This window comes from Cebus imitator, unplaced genomic scaffold (genome assembly GCF_001604975.1).
Source record: "Cebus imitator isolate Cc_AM_T3 unplaced genomic scaffold, Cebus_imitator-1.0 Scaffold203, whole genome shotgun sequence".
Lineage (NCBI taxonomy): Eukaryota > Metazoa > Chordata > Mammalia > Primates > Cebidae > Cebus > Cebus imitator.
Window position 1 is genome coordinate 3,953,517 of NW_016107518.1, and position 17,057 is coordinate 3,970,573.

General features: G+C 37.2%; 2 protein-coding genes across 8 annotated transcripts in view; one reads left to right on the top strand and one right to left on the bottom strand.

Moving 5' to 3' along the window:
• Window positions 1-9,495, bottom strand: part of LRRC49 (leucine rich repeat containing 49) — a 138,671-nt gene extending 129,176 nt beyond the window's left edge. For 2 of the 7 annotated variants that reach the window (XM_037745565.1, XM_037745567.1), the window contains exons 1-3: window positions 9,203-9,366; window positions 8,494-8,550; window positions 6,191-6,278 (exon numbers count right to left, since the gene is read on the bottom strand). In XM_037745565.1, the coding sequence (XP_037601493.1) occupies window positions 6,191-6,223 (33 nt within the window). In that variant the 5' untranslated portion in view covers window positions 6,224-6,278; window positions 8,494-8,550; window positions 9,203-9,366. Of the gene's footprint in view, window positions 1-1,054; window positions 1,158-1,482; window positions 1,681-6,190; window positions 6,279-8,478; window positions 8,551-9,202 lie in introns of those variants that run through there. The other 5 variants (XM_017548145.2, XM_017548146.2, XM_017548151.2 and 2 more) reach the window with 5 other exon arrangements.
• A 218-nt stretch (window positions 9,496-9,713) lies between these two features.
• Window positions 9,714-17,057, top strand: part of THAP10 (THAP domain containing 10) — a 16,165-nt gene continuing 8,821 nt past the window's right edge. Inside the window, exon 1 of the mRNA XM_017548153.2 lies at window positions 9,714-10,301. Coding sequence (XP_017403642.1) covers window positions 9,873-10,301 — 429 coding nt within the window. The 5' untranslated portion in view covers window positions 9,714-9,872. The remainder of the gene's footprint in view (window positions 10,302-17,057) is intronic.

Sequence of the window (17,057 nt, forward strand, 5' to 3'; positions counted from 1 at the left end):
TCATGAGAGATACTGCCCTTGAGTGTTAGTTTGCCTACAAAAGAACATGTTAGAACCTCCAGCAGTTTTTCCCAACTATAAACACAGATAGTTCAATATAATTTGTTGTCAGGTGTGCACTGCTAAGCTAAAGGTATACATAGCAGAGATGTTTGTTCTCTGCTGGTTGTGCCATTGGGGTAGAGGTTGGGATCCTTCATCTACCATTCTACTGTGGATAGTTTCCTAGATGTAAAGATGGGGATCAAGTTCTAAATGCATTTGTTCACTTAAAAAAATTGTATCAAGAGCCTGTTTTGTGCCAGGTTCTGTTCTAGACATGAGGAATACAGAACTGGACAAAAATTTCTGTGCTTATGGAACCTGTATTCTACTAGGAGACAGACAATAAACATAAGTAAATAGTTATTATGTTATAGGGTAATAAATGCTAAGAAGAAAAATAATAAAAGCAGAGAAGGGAACTGGAGACCAAAGCGTGGAAGGGGTTACAATCTTGGAGAGGATGGCCAGAGAAAATCATCCCGGAAATGATGACATTTGAGTGAAGACCTGAAGGTGGTAAGGGAATGAGCCTAGAGATATGAGGAGGAACAGAACTCCAGGCAGCAAGTACCAAATTCCCTGAGGTATAATCATTCTTGGTGTATTCAAGGAACAGCAAGGAGGCAGGTATGGTTTGAGCAATGACTGAAGGAGAGTGTAGGAAGAGATAAAGCCAATGAAGTGACAGGAAACTACACTAGATAGGGCCCAGGAAGCTCGTGTGAGGGTTATATTGCGGTTTGTTTCTATACTGAAATCCATTTTCATCAATGTCATATTTTAGAATTGCTACAGTACTCTTGTAGAGTATACTCAAGCCTTTTATGTTACATAGATATAAAATTCCTCACCATACCTCTGAAAGGAGAAGCAAAACATTGGTTAAAAAAAAAAATGAATTGAATAACTGGGGAAGAGGAGGAAGGAGGGAGACTTGCATCTTTCAAATCTTGTACCACGTCTGTGTATTACCTAGTCAAAAAAAGAAAAGAAAAGAAATTGTCCTCACCTTTCTAGGCTCAACCTGTCTGAGTAAAGAATTTTCTCTTCAGAAGAACGTTGAAGAATAGGAAATGATGACAATGATGAGCTCACCAAATTAATATGATCACCTATTAAAAATGATATACAAATTACTTAATTAAGAAAAACCTTCAAAGCCTTGACACTAAAGTCACCTTATATTTGGAGAATTTGGGCACCTATAGATATCTTCTCTAGAAAGTGTAGTTTCTATAGCTCTCCATACTTGAAATTACTAAGTTGAATTTGTTTCTTTCCTCCGTAAACTGTGTTCCATATATGCCAAATACTGTTTCCCTTGCCTTACAGATTGGTTGGAAGTACAGAACTACTCCAGTGCTATCTTTATCCCTTTGTAATCCTGACTCCTTAAGTTTTAGCTCTCTTATAACTAAGATGATAGTCCCTCATTACCAGATACATTGGGGCCAGCACTATGACAGCCCTGCCGGATTCTGGACTTTGAAGGTGTCTTAATGGAAGAATCTCCAAATGCTGATAAGGAGCTCGTGGCAGCTTTCATTTCCAGCCCATATAGTTCTGTCACATTTGGTGTGGATGAGATGCATGATGATTTATTACAAGGCGAAGGACTTATTACTCTTCCATCTCCTTCAAAATATCAAAAAATTTATCACAAAACTACATAATACATGACTTTACTATAGGTTTACTACAGGAAATACACAAAAAGTAGTTTTGGATAGCAGATGTAAACCTCATATCATCTCTTTCTTTGTATGTTCAGCCACTGTTAGTAAGGAATATTGCCAAGACACCAAAGTGGATGTCAGTAAATCTAGCAGACTTGTAGTTAGGGTCCACAGGGTAAATGACGCCCCTCTAAGGTTTACAGGCTGTTTGTTAGGTGGTGTCCTTGCCATTATGTAGCTTTCAATCTAGCAGACTGAAATTAATAAATACACATGTGAAATTCATAAATAGAACAACATACATAAATGCAGAATAAAAAGAATACCTACTTATAAATTTGCACATAAGTGTGTCTGGTAATTTTTTACTTAATGAAGGTGGATACAGATGGGTCTGGGGGGAGGAACATTAAGACATTTTCTAAAGAACTAGGAGAATGTAAATGGTCAAAAAGAAACGATGAGGAGTTCCAGAAATGAGGTAAGATTTGAGTAATGGGTCAAACATGACAGTTTGAATGCCAGAGGAAATCGACCATATTTTCCTCTATAAAAAGAAAATCTTCTGAAAGCAGCAACGGATGTTGAAATGCTTGAAGGGAGCAATAAGTATAACAGTAAATAGAACCTGAAGTTTCCACAGAATTCTCCTGTTGAAACTAACAAAAAGATGAAAACCAAATCTAGAAAGCTAACCTACTCTTTGGGAGGTCACCAGACAATATAATGACAACTTAATCAAGTTGCATATAAATCATATTAAAAAGCTATAAGGTCATGGCATTTGCTAGCTTCTTCAGGTCTGTAAGGCATAAACTGAAGTATCTCACACCTTATTTCTTGAACAAAATAATCAGTGCTCACATCTCACTTTTCTGAATATTATGAAATATCAAGATAATAATGATGTTCTGGAGCATCAGCATTCAGAATTGACACCATATTCACCAATGAACTGATTTCCTGGCATGACCACATGCTATCAGGTTACCCAAGCATCAAGTCAAGATGGTTAAAAAAACAAAAACAAAACAAACAGAAATCATTCTAAAGACTGACTGAATTCTAAGAATTAACTAAGTAAAGATTAATTGGTCAACTAAAGATAAAAAATTGAAAAACTCCAAGCAGCAGTCAACCTCAGTTTCCCTTGTTAGCATCAGTTAGGTTTTCTGAATTATTTTGTTAAGCTTCAAGGCAATCCTCAATTTTTAAGAGGCAGATTTAAACTTTCTAAGACTTGAGATACAGAGGCAATAATCGAAGATTAAATTTAATTTACACCTGGCAAATAGAGGAATTTTATTCTCAAACTTTCTAGCTCTTTTTATACACAGAAGTCATAATCACTATCAGCATGATGAACTTACTATCAACGTGATATGCTGCTTACAATAAATAGAAAGAGATAAGAATGATTAGTAAAAAGCCTTAAATTTATTGCACAACAGATCTTCTAAGTAACTGGGAACCAGAGAGATCTGCAGTCAAAATATCCACATATATATTTGGGTATATAAACACCCACATAAAAACCACATTACTATGTGGCAAAATTTTCATTGTAACAGTTTGTTACTGTTTATTTCTTTTTTTTTTTTCCTTTCTCTTTTTCTCAGACAGGGTCTTGCTCTGTCACCCAGGCTGGAATGCAGCGTGGCATGATTACAGCTCACTGCAGCCTCAAACTCCTGGGCTTAAGTGATTCTCCTACCTCAGCCTCTTGAATAGCTGGGACTACAGGCATGTGCCACCACACCTGGCTAATTTCTGCATTTTTTTTTACAGATGGGGTTTCATCATATTGCCCATGTTCAAGATAGGGTCTTGAACTCCTGGGCTTAAGCAATTCACCCACCTTGGCATCCCAAAGTGCTGGGATCACAGGCATGAGCCATAGCAACCGACTTATGATGTATTTCTTATATCACTATTTAACCTACTAGATATGCAGCCCTTGTCTTCCAAAATTAAATTTACCATCTCCTTGAGTGATGGACTTCATTTTACATTCTTTATATTCTTGGTAAAGTCTAAATTCAGTAGGCAATCAGTAGACAAATTAATTGTTTTTCCAGCTTACTAAGACTTCATTGAAAATCTATTTTGTGTGTGTTATTTCTGTTTTAAAAAATCTCAATATAAATAGCATCTCAAAGTGTTAAGAGGTATAATGGTCTAAATTTGGTGAGAATGTTCACTGCACTGTATGCTAGATACACAGATGGCCGGGTGGCTGGTTGGATGTATGAATATATAGATAAGGAGATGGATGCATGGATGGATAAATAAACAGATGGGTGGATGAATAGACAGGTGGATGGATGGATGGCATAGTACCTATTGCCATACATGTGTGCCCACTCGGCCCTGTCCTTGAGATTGTTTTGGGAACCAAAATCTTAACTCTGGATTTTCCAGTGATTTACTATCATCTTAAGAGAAAAGTGTTGCCTCTTCCCTTCTACACACACATTTTAAAATTCCTAATCACGGGATTTAATCAATTAAGATTAGGTTAACTGAAATTTTACTACATACTAGGCCCTGCAACATATGGCACTTATAAAATCGCAAAGAAACAGGGGTCAATTCTTAACAGTATTCTAAGAAGCCTAAAATAAATCACATATCAAGTTTTAAACTCACTAGCTTAAATAAAATATCAAGTTTCTTTACTTTTGACTGAGAGTATCACTGGTTAATTTGTGTGGACAGGCTATGTTTGATTAATTTAAAAAAATAAGAAATGGCTGAAATTAATTATAATGATTGGGTATCAGGATACAGCTTATTAGACAGACATCCCTAAATTTTCCCGATGAAGTGCTACTTATAATTTTTCCAAAATTGTATGCCCTTGTAGGTAAAATCTGAGTACAAAAGTCAAGAAAATAACCATAAGTTATGTGGCCATCTTTGCACAAAACTACCTGGAACTATGGAGGAAACACACTGGAAGTAACCAGGTATACATCTAAGACATATCAAATGAGTATCTTGTCACAGAAACTAATTTTGAATAAAATTTTTAAATGACAAACCAATTAGGTTTTTTTTTCCCTAAAGAGTTAATTCATACTGAAGGGGTCATTACTTATGTATAAAACTTTATTCATCTCTCAGGTTCACAAAATTCAATGCATCCATACTATTTCCTCATTAGCAAATATCTAGTAATACTTTACCACTTAAATAAATTTGCCTGGACAGCCATCCTTAAATCTGTTTGCTAACTTCCTACTCTTACTCAAGAAAAGCTTAGTGAAAATACTTAAGTTTGACTCATGATTTTGGAAAAACTTTTAAGATATTGTTACCAAAAATGTCAAGGAGATTCACAATGCAAACATAAAAACCCTAGTTGAGGGTTCACCTCTATAATTCTGTGCCTAAAACAGTGACTGGCACATAATACTCACTTTATAAATATATACTGAACTGAATAAAAAAAGGCAAGACAGATGCTTCCTGCACTGTGGAACAACAGTTAGACTGATGTCATGTCCAGCAATTGGCCAAGACAAGAGCGTAGAATGTAGGAAGGAGAAAAGACATGTCAGATTAGATGAGTCCAAGAGGTAGGCCCAGAAAAGAAAAGAGAGAAAATTAACCAATATTCAAAAATCACCCTATGTTCCCAAAGTAATGGCATAAACAACCTAGAAAGGCCTATACTGATCAGCCCTCTCATGTAAACTCCTAAGAGGTAGAGGTAGTTTTGTATATGTGGATTTAGAAGTGTTTAACATGAGCACATTACAGAAAGCTAATGGCTGTCAGCAACAAACTAAGATTCAAATGTGAAGGAAATTTGTCCTTGATTTGAAAAATATATTTCTGAAATATAACCAGATCATATGAGGTAGTATTTGTCAAAGGATGACCCACAAGCCATAGATCTCAGAATCACTTGTGACATTATTAAAATGCACATTTCCAAGTCCCACTCAAGACCTACAAAATCAGAATGGGGAAGACGGAGGGGGAGCACTAAGAAGCTGCATTTTTCATAAGATCCCAAGTGATAGACACTAAAGTTTAAGGCCTTTAATATAAAATCTATAATTATATGTGATTGTAACAGAGAAAGATTGTTTCTTCTCTACTCCTGACTTTCCATTCTTTCCTTATTTCCTTAATATATGTGTTCCCATACTCTTACTCTCACTAATTAGCAACTTCCAAATGCTGTTTTAATATGGTATTTGGAACATTCTTTTTCCATTCTTTAGTGTATAGCCCACCCTCAAACTAAAATAACAACAGCTTTTTCCATACTGGAAATCATCTACTATGCTATGTATATAAAACCAATGATTTTTTTTTTAATACCAAACCAATTTGGTCCCAATGAACCATTTCATTTTAAATTCAAGTTTATTTGAATCTAGTAATTCAACATTATTAAACAGTTAATACTATTCAGAGATGAAGAACCACATCTGACCTCTACTCACTGACAATACCTTGCCGACTTGAGCAGTTTCTTTCAAGTTCATGTTGTAAAAGTCTACCGGGGAATGACGACGTGTCTTTATTTAGCTTGAATTCAACCTGGAAAACATTATTAAAGAAAAAATATTTGGAGATGAATTTAACACTAAGCAACGAAGATAATTTAAAAACAACATATAATAACTGATATACATGCTACAATGTGGATGAACCTTAAAAACATCATGCTAAGTGAAAGAAACCAGACACAAGACCACATAGGCAAATCTGTAGAGATAGAAAGCATATTTGTGGCTTCCACGTGTTTAAGGGAAGCAGGGAATGGGAAGTAATTGCTTAATGGGTTCAGGGATTTCATTTGGAATGACGAAAAAATTCTGGAACTAGATAGAGGTGATGGCTGCACCTCTGCTATTGTATTTTACCATGCACAAAATCAGGGTCACTTTTATGAGGTCAGATAAAAGATACTCCAAGCTGAGACACTTCCAATCCCTGCACTCTCACCATAAATACAATGATTAAAAGAATCATTTGCTACAAAAAAAGCACACAATATAAATAAAATGCTGTTGAAAAACATCAGTTTTGATCATTATAATCCCTTTAAATGTCCTATTACAACATAATAAAGTTGTATATTTAAGCCTTCTAAGAGGGTTTTCACTTGATCTAAAACTGATCTAAAATAATCATCTGGTAGGAAGATTGAGAAAAACAAAACCAAAACAACTTCTTATGAGTAGCCACAAAAAAAACCCCAAATACGTATCTTAAATGAATTAAGATGCTTCTAATTTATCCATACTACAAACATTATGCTGGCATTTGCATTATATCCTTAGGAATTATATGATCTAAAGGTATTTTATCAGAATAGATGTATACACAAGAGAAAGTGAATGGTTTGGAAAGAATGTTTGGATGAAGCACATGGTTCCTAAAAACATTATAAGGGTGAAAAAGGATTTATCCAGTGAAATCAATTAGGAAAGCTCTGTAGGGAATCCATTATGCCCAATTATAATAAAGAATATTTTCAATTAATCTAGCTAACGGCTGTTTATTTGAGATGATCAAATGGTCTATTTTCTAAATGTTCACCATTTTCATATTCATATATAATGTAATCAACAGCTGCCTCCTTGACTAATGCCCTTGCATTTACCTTCCTCCCCTTCTTCATGCTGTTATCTGTGAATTCTGCCCTTCACTTTAGAGTTCTTCCAGTGACACCTATTTAATAACTTTTTAGGAAACACCTGAAGTGTGATGGTTAGAGGTTTCCAACTTGGTCAAAGAAAGAAAAATCACGGTGTGTCTTGAGACATAGTTGTGTAGGAGGTAGGTGGGTATGAATGCTGAGGTGAGACAGAAGGGAAAGAAAAACATGTTTATCCCAAAATCTCAAAAACTAAATCAAAAGCCAGAAATTCTGGAAATGCTAGAGATTGAGCAAATAGTCTAGGAGAAAAAAATCTCATATTCATATCTTAGCTTCCAAATAACGTTAAGCCTAACATGTGTCCACTGCTAACCTATTAGTTTTTCTTTCCTGATTTTAAATGGGATGTGTGGATATGCCCTCACAAATTACCATTTTATCTAAGGTGTCATCAGTAGTAAGACATACCATTATTTTACCCTCTACTAAGAAAAAAAAAACCTCCCCAATTAAACTATGACATACCATCAATGTTAAGAAGGCTCCTGATTTCAAAAATGTGTAAATATTGCTGGGTGTGGTGGCTGTTGCCTCTAATCCCAGTACTTTGGGAGGCCAAGGCAGGTGGATTGCTTGAGCTCAGAAGCTTGAGACCAGCCTGGGCAACATGGCAAAACCCCATCTCTACAAAAATACAAAAATATTAGCCAGGTGTGGTGGCATACACCTGTGGTCCCAGCTACTCGGGAGGTTGACATGGAGTGATCACTTGAGCCTGGGAAGCAGCAGTTGCAATTGCAATGAGCCAAGATCATGCCACTGCACCCCAGCACCCCAGCTTCGGTGATAGAGCTAGACCCTGTCTCAAATGGTAACTATAAAAAAAAAAAAATAAGAAACAACTAGCAATAGCACCAAAAAAAAAAAAAAAAAAAAAAAACCCTTACGTTTTGCAATCAATGAAATAACATTAAGTTTTTAAAGAGGGCTATTTTGGCTTTATGTAGGCAGAAAGTAAGAACTAGCCTTAAACTGGAAATCAAATATACTTAAAATTTTCAGTTTAGAATCTACTCTTTAAATCATGCTACTATTTGTGTAGAATATAAAACAATCTTCAATTTAAATGCCAACCTGCTTAAATCTTACTTTGTTTTTTTCAGGAAGCGATGATGTTTGAATAACCAGATGAAGCCCACAGTTCACCTGAAATGTAAAAATTAAACCATAAAATTTGCTCTTAATACACAAACACATATTTCAAAAAATGTACATATAAAAATAAAACAAAAAATTAGAAAAGATTGCTCGATTTCTGTTTCTGGCAAATGGTCTTGAGCTGAGGATTTGCTGAAAACAATAAAAATCACATCTAAGAATTAAACGGTTTCACTGATTTATTTTCCAAAATGTCGGCAGCAACTTAACCCTCTAGTTATTACCTCAGGCTTTCGACAATTGTCATTCATGTCTAAATAAATATCTCAATGGGACAGGTGGAGGGGGTGGGAGTCCCTAACGATAAATTCTCTTCACAGTTAAATGGGGGATGGGGGGTGGGGGGGGGAGAGAAAAAGGAATTGACTGGCTAAAGGAATTTAAATAAACCCGAGCTTTTCACAGCAGACCAGCTCCACCTTCTGGGGAGCCCAGATCCTGGACAAGACTTTGAATACGCATCATGCAATATTAAATTGTGCCTTGGTCCAGCCCACGAACCTCAAGCCCGGGTCAGACAATAGCTTGAGTAGACACAGCGGTCCCGGTCCCAATAATGCAGCCCATCTTCTAGGACAAAGACGCCAGTCAGAAAGCATACCAATGTGTGAAGAAAGAGAAAGTAGAAGGCCCAACTTACGTTGTTCGCAGCCCGGCCAGAAATAGAGCGGTATTTCCCGGGAATCATGATAGAAGACAGTCCAGGATACCTGATAGATCTGCCTTCGAGGTGACGCTACAGCAGGTATTCAAAGAGACCCGAAAGAGGTCATCTCCCAGGCAACCTGCTCAGGGTTACCATAGAAACGACCATTTCCGGTCTGGACCGCTCCCTAATCGATGGGGCAACGCAGTCGTTGTAGCCTCTGGTTGTATTCGTGAGGGCCCAGGGCGTCACCACTTCCTTGTTCTATTTTCCCGGCCTCATAAAAACGGAGCAGGAGTACTGGGAGCAGGATAAGCTGGGGAAGAGGCTGGGCGCATTGGTGGCTATGACAACCGCCACTTCCGGTCCGTTCCTCTTTACGGCCCACCTCAGCGCTGGCCGCGCGAAATTTGTATCCCTCTGCTTGTGGCCACTGGCTCCCGGGCAGCCGTGCAGGAAAGAGGAGGAGGAAGATATCGAAGAGCCCTCCCACTGGGGGCCCCAGATCGCCACTTCCGGTGACCAGAGGTAGGGAAGGAAATCATCCCGACCCGGAGTGGACGGGTGAGGAGGGGAGGACTTGCCTCTCCGAGGCCGCCGCGAGGAGCGTGCCCAGGGGCGAAGGTCCGGAGACCTCAGCTCCCAGGCACCGAAGACGACCGCCATGCCTGCCCGTTGCGTGGCCGCCCACTGCAGCAACACCACCAAGACTGGGAAGTCGCTGTTCCGCTTCCCCCAGGACCGGGCCGCGCGGCTGCTCTGGGACCGCTTCGTGCGGGGCTGCCGCGCCGACTGGTACGGGGGCCATGACCGCTCGGTCGTCTGCTCTGACCACTTTGCCCCAGCCTGTTTCGACGTCTCTTCGGTTATCCAGAAGAACCTGCACTTCTCCCAGCGCCTGAGGCTGGTGGCAGGCGCCGTGTCCACCCTGCACCGGGTGGCCGCCCCAGCACCTAAGTGGAAAGAGGAGGGAGCCCCAGGAGGCCGCCCCGACGCGGGAGGAGAGCTCCAGGCAGCCAGGCATTCTGCGGCTGTCCCGGGTCCAGCCTCCTGTACACGCCCCCGGGCTGGGAAGCGCGCTGCGGCTTCACAGGTAAAGAGAGAGACCGCCAAGGGTTATGGAAGGACCCCTGGACTCTGACTGGGCTCCTCCACTTAGCGTCACCTTGGGAAAGGCACCTCATCTCGAAAGCATCTCGGAAACAACATTTCTGTTTTCTAATCTGCAAAGTTAGGAGTGTGCTTTCGCGGTGATCTCCAAGGTCCCATTTAGCATGAACACTTTGGAATTAAGTGACCCAGTTAATTCCTTCTAACTGCTCCTCCCTCAAAACTCTCTCACATGCAGCCTTGTCCTGCAGAGTGCTGAGGTGCTTTCCCTCGCTGCTCTAGAGTTTTTAAATAGAAAGGGTTTGGTTTGAGCAAATCTCAAGAACTGGAGTGCTTGAAACTGTGTTTGCATAACATTACATAAGCTTGAAGAACGTCCATTATTTGTGTCAAAAACGTTGGGGCGAAGGAGACGCGGAGCTACAGATGAAGATGGGGCTTGCTAATAAATCCTTTCCCACCCCCTAACCTTCCTTGTGACTGATATTACCTCTAGCTGTCTTTAAGTTCAGTATCCCTGGTGAGCTGAATTTCCCCATCTTGCTCTCTTCTGCCTACTTTTCCGTTCCTGCTATAAACATTGTTTGCACTCATTTTGTATCTGGTTACTACTACCCTCTTCCCTACTTATCATTTTAAAGAAAACTTCCCAGCTTTCCTTGAGATAAACTTCAGCCTTCCCACCATTACACAGATTAAATTATAGCAAGAGGTTAGTAACTTCCTCAGGGGTCTGTAATCCTTACTCTAGGTCTGGTTGCCAGACCAACACTCTTTCAGCAGTACCAACCTGCTTCCTACATTAGGGTGGGTGTTTAAGACCCTTTAATGGCATCCTGCAGTTATTAGGATAAAGAACAAAATTATTAACCCAATTTACATGGCCCTGCATCCTTTTCCCCCTGCATACACCAGCCCCATCCAAGGCCACTGTTCCTGTTGCTCACTGTGTACCATCATGCTGACCTTTCAGTTCTTGGACATACTATATTTCTTCCTACCAACAAGACTTTGCTCAGTTTTTCCATGTATTATAATATCCTGGAATTATGCCCCTCCCACACCCCATCATCACCAATAAAGTCTTTTTCCTTTAAAAATCAGCTAAACGTCTTTCCTCTTGATCCCCTAGTTACTGTCATTCTTCATGTACTCCATGTGATTTCAAAGCACAGATATTTCAGTAGCACTTATCATAATTGCCATGAAATAATTATGTAAGTTGCTTAATATTTATTTCTCACATTAGACTGTAAGCTCTGTGAGAGCTAGGATCATGTCTGATTTCTTTGCCATTGTATGCAGTGCCTAGAACAATATTTTACAAATTTAAATAATTCAATAAATATTTATGGAATGATTACATGATTATAAGAACAATTTTTTACATTATAATTGAATTTTCAATTCTCTGCCAGTTTCCCTTCTCATCCGGATGCATACCTGTCAAGATACCTGCCCTTTCCTTGAACCATCTGTCCACCGTCATCAGCTATGCAAACTTTGCCCAAACATATACATCCGTATACATATGTATGTGTGTGTAGAAAGAGAGATAAATATTAAACATGTGCCATATATATCCCCCCACACCATTTTTCTTCTTCGTAATTATAAAATCTAATAAAAAATTGGGAGAAGAAAAGTCAAGCTAGTGAAATAACCAGTCTTTGTAACCCATGAAAACTAACCATCGGGAAACAGGTCCAGCATACATAATAAATCGGTTTTCTATTTAGTAAGCACAACCAGCCAACATTTATTTTATTTTATTTTATTTATTTATTTTTTTTTTTGGAGAACGAGAGAAAGAAAGAAAAAGAATAAAAAAAAAAGAAAAAGAATAAAGGAAAGGAAGAAAGAGGAAGAGGAAGAGGGAGAGAGAACAGGGGTGTTGCTTTATTGCCCGGGCTAGAATGCAGTCTAAAACTGGGTATGCCTGTAATTGTGTTTAATAATAGAGACGTAAAAAAAAAAAATGAGGGAAGAAAATAATTAAGCAGCCAACCAATATTTCATTTAAACCTGTAAATAGTGTGATGTAGTACTGATAAGAGTGTATATTTTGTGTATTTAAAGTGGAGAGTTCTATGAATGTTAATTAAGTCTACTTGTTCCAGATCTGAGTTCAAGTCCTGGATATCGATGTTAACCAGCCAACATTTATAACAATCCATATTACATGAATATACTTGCTGAATTGCTAGGAAACTATGTGTGAGTTCTAAAATAGTCACTTTAAAAATATATAAGATTAAAAATATTTTTTTTTAGTTGATAGCAATAAATGTTTAACATGGTCTGGATAGAGAACCATAATAACATCGCTAAAAAATTGACTTGTGTATCTGACTTCTTCTCCCGCCCAATGTTTTCTTCCCAATCCCAGGACCAACTGTCTAAAATTCAAATTTCCAGTCATTCTATATTTATTGAATAGCTATTGTAGACAGTGTTCTGGGTGCTTGGTGCTATATATAGATAAATATAAATATAAATGTTACATATCTTTAGGGGGCTTCAGAAAAGATAAGAGACCACTTCCAAGGAAAGCGGCTTGATTATTGTTTTCCCTTAACTGTTAATTTTGCATTCAATTTCTCTTAAAAGTGTTTTATGGCATTCAATCTAGAGGTCTTATATATCTTTCATTAGATTTATTCACAGTATTTGATTTTGCTACTATAAATGGTATTTTCAATTTTATAATCTATAAGTGTATATTGATAAATTAATTTTTGTTGAACTTGTATCCAAAAACTCACTTATTAATTCCAATAGTTTATAAATTATCTTGAATTTTATATATGTACAAAAATATAATCTGAAAGAAAGTTTTTGATGTTCATGTTTTTATTTCGTATTTTTCCTGTTGCACTGGCTTGAACCTGCCGTACAGTGCGGGGAACAGAAAAGGTGAGAGGAATCCTTTTCTCATTCCTAATTTCAGAGGGGAAGCCTTTAGTATTTCCCCATTTGATATGATTTTTGCTATAGTTTCTTCTAGCTGCTCTTTGTAATAAAAAGAAATGTTCCCCTTTATTCCTGGTTTAAATGATAAATAATGGTGAATTTTATCAAATGGTTTTTCTGAATCTATTAATGATAACATTTTTATTATGTTAATATAGTAAATTATATTGCTTGGTTTTAAAATACAGAATCAAACTGGTATGGCTAAAATAAACTCAATTTGGTCAAAGCACTTTATTCCTTTCCCATATTGCTTACTAAAATATTAGCAAAAATAAAATATTTAGGATTTTGGCATCTGTGTGCATGAGTGAAACTGGCCTACAGTTTTTTTCTTTTTTGGAGTGTCTTTCTCAGGTTTTGGTATGAAGACTATGCCAACAAATTCGGAATTGTTCTCTCTCTTCATTCTCTGGAAATGTTTATGTAAATTGGCATTATATATTCACTAATACATTTGGTATTAATACTTGCTAAAACTCAATTGGTAAGATACCTAATCCTGGAGTTTTCCTTTTGGAAAGGTTTCTTTTTTTATGATCAATTCAATTTCTTTGTTATAAGGTTACTCAGAGTTCTTTTGTTTATCCATTTTGATAAATAGTATCTTTTAATTTGTTTCATTTAAATTTTTCAATGTATTGATACAAAACCTTCATGATAATTTTGTATTTGAAAAAATTCTGTTTGAGCCAAGGTAATATTTGCTTTTTCATTTTTTCTTGATCAGCTTCACTAGATGGTTTATCGATTTTTCTTTCTTCTTCTTTTTTAGATGGAGTCTCACACTTTTGCCCAGGCTGGAGTGCAGTGGTGCCATCTCGGCTCACTACAAACTCTGCCGCCCAGGTTTAAGCAATTCTTCTGCCTCCGCTTCCTGAATAGCTGGGATTACAGGTGCCTGCCACCTCGCCTGGCAGAGACGGGGTTTTGCCATCTTGTCCACCCACCTCAGCCTCCCAAAGTGCCGATATTGCAGGCGTGAGCCACCGCACCTGGCCGGCTTGTGGATTTTTATTAGTCTTTTCAAAAAGTAAACTATGACTTGTTGATCTCTCCAGAATGTTTTTTCATTTATTTTGCTTATTCATTATTCCCTTTCTCTACTTTTTAAAATTTCGTCCTCTGTTCTTTCTTTACCTTCTTAAGTTAAATTATATCATTGATTTTCAGAATTTTTATGGTGAATGGTAAATGGCACAGCTAGGTTTCACAAGCTTATGTCCCAAATGTGGAATTCAGTAGAGTGGTGTTGATAGAGGACAACCTGGGTCCTGAGAGGGGGATACGTTAGAGATATGTTGTGGAATACTTTTTGCATGATAATAAAAATTCTAATCTATATTAAGCCTAATTAATTTTTCTATGCTAATATATGCATTAAAGATTTTAAATCCCCACCTAAGCATGGCTTTACTGAATCTTACAAGTTTTAGGTATGGAGTATTTTTATTATTATTTAGTATAAAATATCTAATTGCCGTTATGGTTTGATCTTTTACTCGTGGGTTATTTAGAAGTACATTTTTTAATTTCCAAATCTCTGGGCACTTTTTAGTCAAATTTTTGCAATAGATTTCTAGGCCAGTTACACTATTGCCAGAGAAAATACAATATATGGACTTAATCTTTTGAAATTTTTTGAAACTTGTATTACGCCCAAAATAGTTTTTTAAATGTTCCATATGTACCTGAGATGGATGTGTGCACTGCAGTTGGATAGTGTTCCGTAGATGTCTGTTAATCATGTTTAAATTTCCTATATCCTTTTGGAATTTTTATCTTATTCAATCAATTACTAAGAAAGTGTGGCAATCTTCCACCGCAATTTTGAATTTACATATTAATCTTCAAATTCTATCAATTTTGTGGTATATATCTTGAAGCTATGTTAGGTTATTAACAATGTTATTAGGTATGCGTATATTTTGAAGCTATGTTATTAGGTATGTAGTGCTAATAAAGCAACACCAGCTTTCTTTAACTTAGTGTTTGCATAGTACGTGTTTCCATCCTTCTACTTTCAATCTTTCTGTGTCCTTAGAAGTTTAGGCATTATCCTGTCTTACGGTTACCCCATTGAAGAGAATGTATCTTTTCTCCTCTGGCTGCTATTAAGTTTTTCTCTCCATTTTCCATTTTTACTGTAGTGTGCATAGGTTTGTTTTCTGTTATTTTTATTTTGATAAATAGAAAGGGTTTATGGTACTTTTGTAAAACTGTGTCTTAATACCTTCTATCCATTTTGATAAATTCTCAGCTGTTACTTGTTCAAATATTGCTTCTGCCCCATTTTATGTTATACTTTTAACCCTTATCCTCTATGTCTGTTATGGTATTTTCTATATTTTCTACCTTTCTTTTGTCTTCTCCTGCCTCATTCTAGATATTTTCTTTTGACTCATATTTTAGTGGATTAAAACATGCCTGGAAATTCTACCTCTAAGCTTTTAATCTGAAGAAGCAATCAGATATGTACACAAGAGATTTATGTTCAGATATTTCTAGCAATATGGATTGTTTTAATAAATTTTAGTATATCTGTGTAATACATTTCTATGCGGCCATAAAAATTATGATGTAGAATATTTAATAACAGAAAGATTATATATATATAATACGTGGGGAAACTAGGTTATAAAGCATTATATGATCTCAATTTTAAAAAATACATAGGAAAAGACAAACACATCAAATATAAAGTTTTAGCTATGGGTTGTGAGATTATGACTAATATTTAGTTTCTTTTTGCTTCTTTGTATGGTGCAAATATTTGCAGTTTAAAAAAATGTATTATTATTATAAAGGGAACAAAAGTTTTTTTTAAAAACCTGATTAAATATCTAAAACTCTATTTTATCCAGAATACACCTTTTTGTAAAGAAATATGTGCTTATTCTAGACTTTGACAATGTTTGGCTTAGAAGTAGATGTAACTAGTGAAAATTGATTATGATTTTATAAACGTGAATAGAGATAAGCCCTTGAAATAAGATTCATGTTGCAAAGGGACTCTTTACAAGAATTTATTCACAAAGTTTCGTGTGTGTGTGTGTGTGTGTGTGTGTTTGAGACAGTCTGTTGCCCAGGCTGGAGTGCAATGGTGTGGTCTTGACTCACTGTAACCTCCACCTCTTGGCTTCAGGCAATCATTGTGCCTCAGCCTCCTAAGTAGCTGATGGGCCACCACACCAGCTAATATTTGTATTTTTAATAGAGACGGAGTTTCACCATGTTGGCCAGTCTGGTCTTCCTGACCTCAGGTGATCCGCCCAGCTCAGCCTCCCAAAGTGCTGGGAGGCATAAGCCACTGTGCCCGGCTGCAAAATTTCTTTAATTTGAGTATCAATAGCCTATGGTACAGCCACCAAAGACACCTACTAAAATATTTCTTCAGTGCTTTGAAGGCAGCTGCCACTACCTGAAGGCTGTAGATAAAATTGCTAAATACTTTAATTTTGTTTTCATTTCTCTTTCACTTATTTTCTCTCCTTCCAGGCCCTCTTACCTTTTCCAGATATCTTTTCTTTTTTTTTTTCTTTTTTTTCTTTTTTTATTATTATTATTTTTTCCCCATTTATTTATTTTATTGCATTTTAGGTTTTGGGGTACATGTGAAGAACATGCAAAATTGTTGCATAGGTACACACGTGGCAGTGTGATTTGCTGCGTTCCTCTCCATCACCTACATCTGGCATTTCTCCCCTTGCTATCTCTCCCCAGCTCCCCACCCCCCACCGTCCCTCCCCTATTTCCCCCCAACTGA